Here is a 14,242-nt window from a genome sequence, read left to right as displayed (position 1 = left end):
CTTGTTAATCTAAAACAGCTTGAAGTTTGGGAATGTGCCATTTTATGACATAACTGAGTGGCTAAACACCACCTCTGCAGAAGAAGATCAACACCTGTTTCTACATCACTGCCTGTTTAGCCCTGGACACCAATTCGCACATGTAGTAGATAAATGACGAAAGCGGCAAACACAGGTCTAATGATAAACTTTATCTGATAAACTTTTTTTTCAATGAAGTGCCAGACCACATCAGTAATAACTCGGTCCTTTGTTCAATTTACTGCAGATTAATTTACAAACAAGGCACAATTCGATGCAGGGTTTTCAGAAAGAACTGAGACTAAAAGACGGTGCAGTGCTAATTAAAATTAAATTAAATTAAATTAAAAATTATTAATTGGACACAATGTTGCACCACATAAGAATGAGTAACTGTTTTCATTATGTGCTCACTATTGCTTTGTCTGTTATTACAGATCGTTTAATATGTAGCGAGTATTTGTGCATTTTTAACCTTTATCACAACAGCATCCATCTATGAACAATGTAGGTTGTCAAACATGACCAACTGTCAGCCAATAATAGCAGTGGGAGTCTACAATCCACCACGTCTATTCAAAAGCAGCGTTCTGAATAAAGGGGTTAAAAACAGGACAGAAAATAGCCTATTACTTCTAAATTATTATTGTTGTTGTTTAAATGTAAAAATCTTAATAACATTATAATCGGACATCAGAGAAAAGTATATAAAAAAAGGCAGTTTATGACCCCCTTTAAAACCCCTATGTTTATTGTGGCATGGTCGGAAAATAGAATGAGAAGCAAAAGAATGGCTAAAGATGTCATTCAGATGCATGGCTGTAGCAGCAATATTTTAAAGGGGACAACTTTAAATTGATAAATTTATGATTTCATGCAGACTTGAGATCAGCAGTGTCATTCCATTACACAGTATGAACTTAGAACTCAACGAGAAGAGGTCAAACAGCTCCACCGGCAAGTGACATCGCAGCCTAGATCACTTGCAAGCCGATCAGATTGGCCTTGGGCCATACAGCAGAAGTCCTGTTTGTGCATCTGTTGCTGTGTCAGGTTAAAGAAGAACTAGGCCAAGCAACAGTACAACAAAGACAACAGATGCTACTCCTAGATAACCCACTATAGTAAGACTGCAGTGGAACATGAGAGATGATGACACACCTGAACACAAAGGGGCATGACTTATAGTTTTATACTGGGTGAGGAGATGCATGTCCACATTTCACACGAGATATGTTGATAAGACTGCAATACGTGTCACACACCTTGTGGGTGATGGCATTTAGACAAGTACAATACATTGAAACGATATGTTCCTGACACTCCTGAAGACTCAAGCAGCATTTCAAACCACTTGTATTTTTCAAAAATGTCTCCACTGACAAACCCCTATTGAAGGCTGAGACATAGTCGCTTGCACACCCTCACACCAGCTGGAGAGGGGCATTCCCAGAACATTCCTTAGCATAATACCACGTTTACTTAGGTATAAGAGAACCGGCCACCTGTGTAGTTGTTAAGGGATCCATTCCTCTCGTGGCATGATAGGACTAACAAAAGTATAGCACAGGGGTGTCCAATCCTTTTCCTGCAGGGCCAGTATCTTGCATTGTTTAGCTCCAATCCTAATCAAACACACCCGAGTCAGCAAATCAAGGTTTTAGGGATTACTAGAATATTCTAGGCAAGTGTGTTTTGGGCAGATTGAAGCTAAACTCTGCAAGACATTGACCCACTAGGAACAGAATTGGTCACTCCTAGTACAGCATTCTAAACCTCTCCAGTTGTTGAACTTCGATTTCTGGGGTTCCTCAAGTCAGAGACAATGGCACACAGACTGTTTAGAAACACAGAGGCTTTGTACTAGGCTTTATTCCTGCACTACTAGTATTACTGTTCTAAACTGGAAGTTGTTCCTCTTTCCTTACAGCACTTTCACGCTTTTAACTTTACTGTGTTTAAGTGAGAAAAAATATGTCTAGTCAAAACACCCCGGCCTGCCCTGTGTTTCCCAAGAGTAATCAGGACTTGGAGGTTCTTGTTCACGTCTGCAAACTCTCCCCATCTGGGAACAATGATGAAAATGTAAATTTCCACTAAACATAGAGCCATTATTGTTAATGTTTTAGAAGGAGGTGAAGGGTTAGGGATAGGCTGGGGCTCTTAAACCTGATAACCTTCTCAGCATCAAACAATATAAACTTATTGTGAGTGTGCAACTTCTTCCACCAGGATCAAGAAGACACAACTTAAAGGGTTAGATCACCCAAGAAATGAAAATTTGTCCATCTTCTACTAACCCTCAAAGCATCCTAGGTGTATGTGACTTTCCTCTTTCAGAATAATCCAGACAAAGTTATATAAAAAAAATTGTCCTTGCTCTTCCAAGCCTTTCAATGGGTTAAGCGGGTGTTTGTTGTCATCTGTTCAGAAGACGTGAAATAAAGTGCACGTATCTGTAATAAAACGGCTCCAGGTGGTGAATAAAGGCCCTCTGTAGCGAATCCATGTGTTTTTGTAAGATAAATATCCAGATTTAGAATTTTGAATGAGCGCAGAGAGAGAACAAAACAAAATGCAAAAAGAAAACAAAACGGAAAAAAACAAGTGAGTAGAAGTTGGATGGATTTTCATTCTCGGAAAATCCTCATACGTCATTCCCTCTGAACTGCTTCATTGAAGCTTGATTAAAGTGATTATTACATTTTTAATATGGATATTTTTCTTTCAAAATGCATAGATTTTCTACAGAAGGCCTTTGTTCACCCCCTGTGTAAGACACTTTTTATAATGGATGAGCTTTTTATTAAACTATATTGCTATATTATTTTTTATTAAACTTTATTAAAGGACCGATGCAGTGCTACACCTGCTGAGTGGCATTAAACAGCTTTAAAGATCAAAGACCATTTTTAATTAACTCTAACTGAATTGTCTGAAAGAAGAAAGTCATATACACCTAGGAGGACTTCAGGGTGAGTAATTTATGGCTTAATTTTCATTTTTGGATGAACTAACCCTTTAAGCTGGTACTTGTGTTTTGAAGCATGTTAGCTGGTCCAGTCTGGTTATTAGTTCGTTTTGGCTGGTAAACCAACCACCAAGACACCTTAAGGCTGATCAGCATTTTTGGTTATGAAAAAATGGGCTCACCTGGTTGTCCAATAAACCTCAGCATTAACCAAAGTTGCCCTGCATCACTGCTCATCAGCCTAAGGTGGCATGATGAGCCGGTCTGTTCTTGGTCCAAGATGGTGTACCAGCTAATGACCATGTGGACCAGCAAATGACCAATTTACACAAATTACCCCATTTTAAAACATAGCAACAAGCTTAAAATGGATTTTCCAGCAGGCATTACTGAAGGGGGGGTCCATTCAACAAAAATAATCTAAGGTGATCACAGTAAAAGAAAAGCTATTTAAAGAAAGATAAAGGATAAAATGCTTCAGCTAACATACAAAAAACACAAAACACTGAGCAAATAAACTACACTGGTATGGGACACATTGAGAATCCAAGTGATTTTCCTATAACATCAAATGAGACTAATGCTAAGTATATGCATGAATGACATGTAAAGGAAGTCTTTGTAATAAAGCTCAAACTTTACATGAGCTTTGAAGTAAATATCATGTACCCTCATGCTTTAAAATCATTAGATATTTGTTGTAGTCCTATATTCCAGGCTTCTGGATCCTGTAGAAGCCCCATAACCCCATGTTTCACCTATCCACACACATACACATACACAAACACCTAGTCTCCCTCTTGTTTCCAAACCAGACATTGTCCAAACAGCCTAGCACAAAGTACAACCTCTGCACCACTGCCATGAAATAGAAAACAAAACCAAAACTTTAGATGACCTACCTCACTACGCTTGTCTCCGGCGTGTCCACTTTCATTCTTCTATTGCGTCCCTAATTGGTATATTGTTCTCTACTCTTCGTTTTTATCCTCTCCAACTTTCTCTCAACTCTCACTTTGTCCTTCTCCAGACAATACCTCGCTTTTTGTGTTGGCTGTTGAACCAGAGCCAGGGTCCAGAGGCCAGAATGAGTGGAATTTAAACAAGAAAAGCAGAAACAATCGCTTCTTTGCGGGTAATATCTTTTCTTTTTCCTGCAGCTGAACTTGTGCTCACATATGGATTACATTCCCAGGGAGGCAGCCAGATGGATTTAAGCAGTGGCTTCGTCTCTCTCCTTCGCTCTCCTCTACAAATCCCCCCACAGAACAGCCCCTGCATGCTCCCTCATTTCTTGCAAGTCTGTTTCTACTCTAATCATTAACTCTGATTGGAGCGGCGGTCACTCCTTTAACCCTTTTGGTGGCCTCCTGACACATATTCCTCATGGGTTAACAAAACAAAGTTCTGTCTCCTGGATTGCTTTGTACTATCAACCCGATGGTGGAAGTGAACACGGGGGCCACTGATTCAGTGCTAATGGGTTGCAGAATGTTATATAACATGGTGAAGTAGGGCAATCCATCTAAGGCTTGGATGGACTATGCTGTGCTAAGGCTTCCCAGCAATCCATTGTCACAGGTTTGCAGGAGTGTAATCATGTGCTGTCCAAACTCTTCATACTCAGACTGTCCACTAAAGGCTGCAGAGGACAGGGGATAAGACATGGTAATGGTTGCAGGTTTTGACATTACATTTGAGATATAAAGGGGTGGATATCATCACTTTAGCAGTATTTGGGCATAAAAACCTGGGTCGTATGTACTTAAATGTTCAGAAACAGTGCAGTGTACATTATGAAAAACAAAATTCATTATTTTGATCAAATATGCTATCCATGAAAATATTCAAGTTATTGCAATTAAACAATAGTAGATGCAATGCTAGTTACCTGGTGAAGCTTTTCAGCTATGTTAGCACTATTATTACCTCATTTACCCAGCCCTGGTTAAAGGGACCGTAAAAAATAGCAAAGATATGTCAATATCAACTCACTCTATGGTCGTTCCAAACATGTATGACTTTTTCTTTTTTTGTGGAACAGACAAAGTAGAATTCTATTTTTTGCAGAATGTTCTTTTTTGTACAATAAATGAGAACTGTGACCAGGAGCTGTCTAGTACCTAAAATGAAAAAAAAAAAGGCATAAAAGAGGTCCAAGTAATGTACACCATATTCCAAAATTGCATTCAGCATTAATTTTGCCCTTGTTTGCTCGTCTGCTTCTGATTTGAATAATTCCTTTAGTGAACCAGGCACTAACACAACACTGACAGAACAAGCAAATAAATTCTTAGCCATTCTTGGTAATTTTCCCTTAATTTTAATTTGCTTAATTACCGCTTTTAGCCTCTATAATTGCATTATCTTTTTCAATTAGATTTTTGCAGTGTCAGTGATAATGAAAAAAAAAAAAAAAAAAGATTTGTCGAATGACACCCCTAGGGATAATTATTGATGTTAGGCCACACACCTAATAATTATTGTAATTTGTTGTATTTACATTTTTCTGGCCTTCAATGTTCAGTTATAATCATACAGTAGTTATTTCATTCATTTGTAATTATTGAATCAGAATGGCCTGACTTACACTTAACAGGATGTAATGTTTCTAAGAATTGCTCCATAACTACAAGCCGATACAAGCTACAGTTTATAAGATTATGAGTTTTGGCAACAAGTATTCTGGCCTTTCAAGAATTCCAAGGTCAAAGCACAGTTTATTTACAACTTTGCAGATTGTTACATTAAAGGATGTAATCTGTCGGTTTATCAGCTGTGTACAAGACACTGAGACCCAGCTCTACGGGGTTTCATTATTATTTACTTTCATTATATGGAAAAGAGAATCATGAACATCTTGCCTTAATATGTAATGACAAAAATCATCATGACAAATCATTAAACATAATGATGATGAGTAAATGATGACAAAGTTTTTTTTTTTTTTTTTTTTTGTGGCTGAACTGTAACTTTACGTTCATCTCCGATTCCTAGAAGTGGTTGCAATTTTCACATTTGTCCCAGATCTTCATTCCCAAAACAAACTTCTAATGAAGACATCATAACTCATCCTTGCGTCTGATAGCCATACATGTCATATTAGTGCTTGCAATGTGGCCACTTGTTTGCTAAAGTGCTCAAACTGATATACAGACAATGCTGTCACAGTGTCCATGCCGTATCATTGCACATTCCTCAATGACCCTACGTCTACCTTATCAGACACTCTGGCTGCCTTCTCGCAAACATTTTAGGTTCAAGACAAGGGAGGCAGGCAAAACAGGCCAGAACATTCCAAAGCCCAGCTGGCTCTCAACAGGATCAGTATAAATGTGGAATTTTGCTTTTAATGGAGTTTTGTCTTATGAAAAACTGCCCCATCTGTCTTGTGTGAGATGGAAAAGCATAGGACGCCACAACAACAACAACAAAAAATTATATATTGCAAAAATGTTTTATTTTTTTTATTTTTTATTTTTTGAATGATGTGCAAAAACAAACATTCTCTTGATTTACCTTTATGCCCATGGGGTTTCACAGGTTCTCAGTAAGATATCATGCATTTATTCAAACCCCTTTGAAATCTCAGTAATATATCAAGTGGTGACATTAGGTAAGGTAATTTCCATTTCATATTCCATTACCACCTCATTCACACAGCATTACACCAAGACTAGTAGTAGACAAATGGCCTCATGGGTAAAGTTCTGGCACAAACATATTTGCATACAAACAGGAGAGAATCATAGGTGCATGTGCCATTAAAATGGCTCTACTTTCAGGTACAACATCATGTTAAAAAAATCTTCTGAAATGTATTCCTTAGAATGTCAAAGAAATCAAATATTGCATATAATATAAGTGTTCCCTTTATTTTGGTGATGGATTTTTACGTCATTTGATATTGATAATGGAGTAGTCTCAGCTAGAGCCTTTTCTCAAACCTGCACCTGCCCGCTCCCGCTGAATTTCTGACCAAGGCTGCCCACTCACGCAATGCATGTGTCCACTCCCTCGCGCTCCTGCAGACTTTCTCTCAGAACTTGTGAAAAATGTACACAAATACTCAGACTAAATATTCATTCAAATTAATATCCAGAATATCAGGCTTTAAACATGACTGACTGTGTTGAAATAAAATGAAGTAATGCTAAACCAAAGCACTGCATGTGACAAAAACATTGGTTATTTTTTTTTATTAGCGTTATATACTGTAGTACATTAACCATTCAAATAAAACCACAACTAACGGCTCCTCCAATGTTCTGCATGATACACATGCACCAAACGATTAACAAACAGTTTAACTATTAACAAAAAGGTTTAAGTAAATAAGCCAAAGCACAATATACAATAACTTTAACTTATTAAATAAATAAACACATAGAAGTAGAAAACAGGTATGTCGCCTAAGGGCAGAGGTGCCAGATTTACGTCCGTTGTAAATGAACACTTTTTTATATTTATGGCAATTTACGAAGTTTAACTCTTTCTCATTTTTGAGAACTGTTGAGAACTGTTTCCAGGTGTCCGACTTGCCTGGCTTTGCTTTTGACAAGTAAACAGGCACTATATTTTCTCCTCAACTTAATGTGTTGACTCTATTTCTATTAAACGCCAAATTTCACCATTCCCTAAAACTGCATAAAATTTCTGTGTTTTATTGATAATCGGCGTGCAAGTGCTCTTGACTCTCTAGCTCCGCCCATGCCAAGCCTGACTTTTGGAGAGAATCGTTAAGCTGTATCTTTCTTTTATAAATATGATCAAACTAAAGACTCTTTGGAGATATGAATGATGCAAGGTACTCTAGATTAACATGAGATTGAGCAAAACTGTCCATGTTATGTTTAGTTTAATGAAAACAGAAAAGACTGTTAAGATACAAAATGACAACAGAGTACAATAAAATTATCATACAAATGATATAACTTGACCCTGTATTCTAATTCTTCTGAAGACAACATACCAAGTTTAAGAGTTCAATGCAACGTACTTTTCATAAAATCATTGTTTTGAATTGGATCTTTGCAATGAGTTGTTCCCGTTCACAAAACCAGTCTGAATGATTTGTTCAGGAATCAAAATGATCCAGTTCTTTGATTGTAAAATATAATCTTACAGCTGAAGAGGAATGGTTTTTATTACAAAAAAAAAAACCCCGGTGACACAAAGCCTTAGAACACTCGGAATATAGTGCACAGGTATAGTGCAGACATCTTTGTTGATTTTATGGTGCTTTAGCACATTTTTAAGAGCTTGAGAGCATCACTTGCCATTTCTTGTATGTTCCACAGAAAAATTGGAGGAATATGAGTTTGGGACATGAAAATTATTGAATAACAGAGTTTACATTTTTAGATTAAATGTAATTTCATTTGAAAATCCAAACAGGCTTTAAAGAATGCGCTCAGTCACCAGCCCTGCAAAGCTTTTAGACAGGTGGCTTATTTATGCTTCCCTGGTCACCATGGAGTTAGTGCCAGCTCTCTAGTCTTGCACAAACACACATTTATATTGGAAAAGGACGGTGTGTGTGTAGATAATGGGTGCGAGGGAAACCAACAGAGGGACAGAGCAACAGTGTGAGGACACTCTGTTTGCTCTGATTACATAAGCATAACCACATGCAAATATCCACACACACAGTCAACGTGCAATCTGTTCATAAGGAAGAAAAGTAGCATGGATCATGGATCTAGCGTACAAATGAAACCCTGAAGAACGTTTTATCTACAGTACAACCAGAGGCAAATATTTGAGTACAGCAGGGGGAGTTTTCTCAGAAATGATGTGATCTGGTAGTCCAGTCCATTTATGTCTGCCATGTCTCAAATCGAGGAGTCTAGAGTGCTTCCACCTTCGGCACTAGCCAAGGTCAGGCTTTAACCTGACTCTTTTGACTTTATCAACAGCGAGTCAACACAGATGGCCAGTCACAGACACACAAACAATCACACACATACTCACACATCAAGTCCTTTCAACACAGGAGATAATCCGAGGCACACGCATGCTCGGGCCTGGCCCGCTGGGGAATGTTATTTATCGCTATTTGTCCGACCACACAGCAGCTTGATTCATTGCCTAGGGTCTAACGTCTCGTAAGACCCACAAATCTCCCCTTCTTTGGGCCAATTAAAACATTCCAGCACCACAATCATTTGTTTTCATTCAAGACCATTAACTTGTAATTTACCACTAATCTGTAAACCGACACAACCACAAGCATCCCAAACCAATCGTAGGGTACAAACAAAACTTCAAAAGCTTTTTCTCAGTCACTGGTGTTGAAAACAAGAACAGTTTAACACTATTTGTCATAAGTTTGTTTCTCATTAGCCATCAGAGAATTTATTGGACGGACTTTGATATGATGGAGGGATTCCATGAACATCAGGAGGAATTTAGGTTATTTGTATGCCACTTACAGTCTGGGCAAAGAGCACTAAACCCTTTATCTTATCAACAGTGGCACTAATTTTGGAATCCGAGGCGTGAGCTTGCAATAAATTGCTGATAACCAGCTAGAGACTAAAGTAGCATGAGAGAACAGAATGTTACTGACCAACTCTAAAATACTATATCGGTTATCTTTAGCTCCTCTCGTTTCAAATTAGCCATAGTTTGGACACACTTTTCTCAAAATATTATCCTGAAAACGTATTTCTTTAATAGATGAGCTGGATCGGATAGTTAAGGTAAACAGCAACTGGCCAGCATGCATGAAAACTCCTCCAATAATGTTTAAAAAGCATCCCAGGATGTACCTCATGAAGCTGGTTACTTAATAATTAGCGTTATGTTATCTCAACGTTTTTAAATAAAATAAAATAAAGTTTAATAAAAAACAAACTATTTTAAATCTATTAACAATAAACATTTATAAGCAGGATACTTTTACTACTCCAGCATCCCGCAACCCTACATAGGACAAAAAGTTAAGTCAAGTAACAACATAACAGGAAAAAAAATGAGTTCCAATATTTTGTTCAAACTTAATAAGAAATAAACAAAACAAAAACTTCTGTTAAGTACACACACTTCCTCGTTATGCTTAACATCGACACCCTGTGGCCATATTGCAAGAATAACTCCACTGTCTCTCTTGATAAATAGAGATCACATTAATTACGCTCTCTGTTTTCATGAGGGAAACCGTTCCTTGGCAACGATTCAGAAACAACATGTGGCGAGATAAAAAACATTGAAATAATGAGCTCTCTGTAATTTTTAATCCTGAATCCTTCACAGTGACCAGGTCAGGTTAGTAGCAGTTCATAGGAAATGATTAAAAGGATTTCTCCATGGACTGGAAAATGATTAGAAACAGCCGTGTCCAGATGGATGAGGTTCCATCTCTGGGTGTAGGTTTGTTTTGGAAAGCTTATGTTTGCGCGTGCATATTAGTGGCTTGTACAAGTCACATGTGCAAGTTAAAAAGATGTCAACACATCTCTCCCCGATGAGATCCGGCCATGTTTAGACAAAGGTGCATTCTCTGTGTCTGACGTCTCATCAGAGAGGTATTTAACTCTGTCCTGTGGTGAAATACTGGAGGTGTGATTAACAGGTCTCTACAAGCAACACAACTAAATTCCTCCAAAACATGGCATCTTTGTCTACTGATTTTGGACTCAACTTTATTGTAACCTCTTTAACAGTTATTAGAAAGCTGCTATCCTCAAGTTGGCCAGACACAGAAAAACTGTCTTTCAGTAATAGAAAAAAAGTGATTTTGTCATCTGGATATATTTGCCTACTGTTTTTATGACTACTATGAATTCCGACATACTATCCACATGCTGTAAAAATGTTCATTACTTTCATAACATTTAATAACGGTTAAAGGGTGTAAAAATTCTATGCAAGTAAGATTTCGGAAATGTTACTTACTATATACAGTAAAACTGTGATAAATCTAACAGGACACTCACCTTACAGTAAAATACTGTAAATGTGCAGGTCATCTTATGACTTACTGTACAATAAAAAACTAAACGAAAAAAACATGAATGGATGTTTCCAGAATTCCTCCACATTTGATGGTGTTTCCATTTAAATAATTGTTTATTCTAAATAGAGGTTATAAAAGGTTAATATTGTGAAATATTTCAAAATGTCAAAATGTTTTGATACACTTTTAAAATAATGTTTATTTATATAACTTTTTTATATAATGTACAAATAATTTAATAAACTTTTAGACGTGATATTTAGCAAATCTCAAAATGAATATACATTTTTAAATTGTGTTTATTGGTACTAAAGTTACTTCAGTATATAATATTTCAATGTTTTTCTTTACTGTATAATATTTCATCATTAATTAAATATACTTTATTTGTTTTACAGTGAGGGTTGGTTTAATATGAACAAGTATTCCATTTACAGTAACATTCTGTGTAGCACAATTTCCTCACTGGACACCTGCCAAAAAGATCTCTATGCCAGCAGAGAATGAGTGCAGGACCAATCAAAGGGCAATTAAACTGGCCAAAGCGGTTCACAGAACAAAGGAACCATATCACTAAAGCACCATAAGTCAACCCACTCTCCCCAATCCCTGTCTGATATGACTTCCTGTCCCCCACCTCGTCTTCTGCTCTCTCTCTTTCATATTAGCCATCTAAATGATGCTCCAGAGACAGAGGTGGGAGGAAGTGACTTGTGCAGACAGCACACAGATACTAAAGGCTCTAATTTACGCTGTGTGTGTGCTGGACGGGGGGACACGCCTATGGAAACTGGCTATTGCTAATAATCCTGTGGCTAATTAGGACCCCAGATGGCCCTTGCGCAGTAAATCAAGAACAGACAATGCAAGTTGCCGTTTCATCTCACAGCATCAGCCCTTTATTGCAGACTGTGTTCTTTGTTGAACAACAGACTTTTGGCTTGTTATTTAGTCCTGGCTTTTTTATTATCTCTGTCTGGAATCTTTTTAACTCACAATCCTTGCAAGCAAGTACCTTGATATTGGTAAAACTTTTGATGCTATTCAGTGGTAATACTTAAAATATACAATTTTCACCCATCTTTTACACAGTATTTCAAAATCAAAAAAACATTCTAAATGTATTAACATAACAAAAACATTAAAAAACGAGTCTGTCCTCCAACAAAAAACGACCATATAGGTCGTTTGTGCAAGCACCTTATTACGACCTATATTTACGTTTTAAAGTTAAGCGCCCTCTAGTGGGCGTAAAAATAATGACAGTATCGCGTTGCGTCTATCGTCATGAAATGACGTATAATGTCATTACCAATCAAAACGCACGTTTATTTAAATGCAACGGGTGGGCTTTTTACACCGATCTTACAGTATTTCCTACATATTTTACTAGGTGGCTTATTCGCTCGAATGACCACACCTAACCCCACCCCTAAACCTAACCCTCACAGAAATCATGCTAAATTATGATTTATTGAGCATATACATTTTCGTGCATGTGCGTTCCCTGGATTGGAACCCATGAAAGCATAATTACATATCAATGTATAACACAACAATCTACCAACTGAGCTACACGAAACGCAAACCAGAGTGCAAATAAAAGAGTCCAAAACATTAATATGAAAACGACCTTTTGGTTGGAGGACAGGTTGGAATTAATACATAAATGGGTCATATTTCACCTCAAAATAAATAAACTAATAATATTTTTTTATTGTTATTAATAATAAAACTGTTGTTTCATTGTTTTTTATTGATTCAGAGTAATATAACAATTTAAATTTACATTTAGTCATTTATCGTACAATTATAATGTGTAAAAATTAATCAACTGCATCTTTATTTTTATACATTTCCTCCAAGATTTTCACTACCGCAATTCATATTCTTATTAAAACTTAATACATTAAACTAAACTAAATTAAATAAATTCAGCACAACAAAAGCAGAATTTAATTTTGACATTTAATTTTTTGCATTACAATAATTAAGACACACATTACGATAAGCTTACAGTGATATAAAGGGGGTTCAATGTCCTCGACTCTCATGAAAATATAATATATATTTATAATTTATATTACATAAATATAATATGAATTTCCATTATGCAAGAAATATCTTAATACTGTGTATTTTAATTAAATACACCCTATATATTTCTTTTATGAGATTCATACAATAATTCCACAATTGTTCTCATTGACTTAGATATGCTAAGACATATTCTTATCTGCTTGCTATGCTGATACTGTCTTGGTTGGAGAGTTTCTTGGCAATTTCTTTTGTGATATTCACCCTATTAGGAGAAAAGTGGTAAAAGCTTTCCTTGAAAAGTCTAATCTGCCTTCAGACTTTGTGTGCTGGAAGGGTATTTTGGGAAAAGGTGTGTCTAAAAGAGCTTTTATCTCTTCACAAACTCAGATAAACATCACACTCCCACACTGAACACTGAAGAGCCCCTCAGACACAGGACACAAGTGGGGTATTCTTCCCCTCTCCCGTCTGTCATCTTCAAGCTTTTTGTTCACCTCTCCTGATCCGTCGGCCGGTGCCAAGTCTGTCCATCCAGACACCGAGGCAACTATTCACCCTGCGCTAGTCACGTTGAGGGACGCCAGCCTGGTCCAATCTGACAACTGCCACTGCCAAACCAACTTCTGCCAGCTGACTTCTGCCATAGCAACAATGCTAAAAAGATCATATATTAACATGCAATTACAACAAGAGTGGATCTTTGAGACTTATGCTGTTGTGGATGCAAAACTGCACTGCAAGCGGTTTACATAGGATGTGAATGTTGAATTTATGTATTTTCTGCAGATGATCGCAGCCTGCCCATCACAAATTAGCATCTTTGCATTTCCCTCAAAATCCAAATATAGCGTTGAAATTAGCAAGTCTAAAATTCCCATCAGTGCCGCAGTTTCACCATGTGCCACTAAGCTCCTGCTTTTAAACTCGCTAAAATTAAGCCTAGGAGTTTATGGTCTCCCATTTAAATTTTTAAGCTGCCTCGTGGCTTATTGGGTTTGAACCCAGAACTACAGGATGTATATCAAAATCAACAACAACAACAACAACCCTTCTGCCAGTTTTTAAATCGGTTTGTTTTCCAGATTTTGGAAAATACCGCAGCCGCAAAACAGGTGTTTGCACCTTGACAGAAAAGAGTAAATCCAAAAGCAGGGTTTGGTGTAAAACCGTTCAGGAATGATTCACATCTATAATGACCTGTTTTTGCTTGGTTTAAGCTGATGAGGGCATATTTCTGTTGCGTGCTGCAC

General features: G+C 37.2%; 1 protein-coding gene across 5 annotated transcripts in view; it reads right to left on the bottom strand.

Annotated features, from left to right (window-relative positions):
* LOC127968448 (pleckstrin homology domain-containing family A member 6) overlaps positions 1 to 14,242 on the bottom strand; it is a 92,276-nt gene that overhangs the window by 56,734 nt on the left and 21,300 nt on the right. The window contains exon 1 of one of the 5 annotated variants that reach the window (XM_052569690.1): positions 3,895 to 4,201. The exons of 1 other annotated variant lie outside the window; for it this stretch is intronic. In XM_052569690.1, the coding sequence (XP_052425650.1) occupies positions 3,895 to 3,929 (35 nt within the window). In that variant the 5' untranslated portion in view covers positions 3,930 to 4,201. Of the gene's footprint in view, positions 1 to 3,894; positions 4,202 to 14,242 lie in introns of those variants that run through there. 3 more of the 5 variants (XM_052569688.1, XM_052569691.1, XM_052569693.1) reach the window with 3 other exon arrangements.

The sequence above is a fragment of the Carassius gibelio genome, chromosome B11 (genome assembly GCF_023724105.1).
Source record: "Carassius gibelio isolate Cgi1373 ecotype wild population from Czech Republic chromosome B11, carGib1.2-hapl.c, whole genome shotgun sequence".
In the NCBI taxonomy this organism is placed as follows: domain Eukaryota; kingdom Metazoa; phylum Chordata; class Actinopteri; order Cypriniformes; family Cyprinidae; genus Carassius; species Carassius gibelio.
This window is presented reverse-complemented; position numbering and strand designations above follow the sequence as displayed.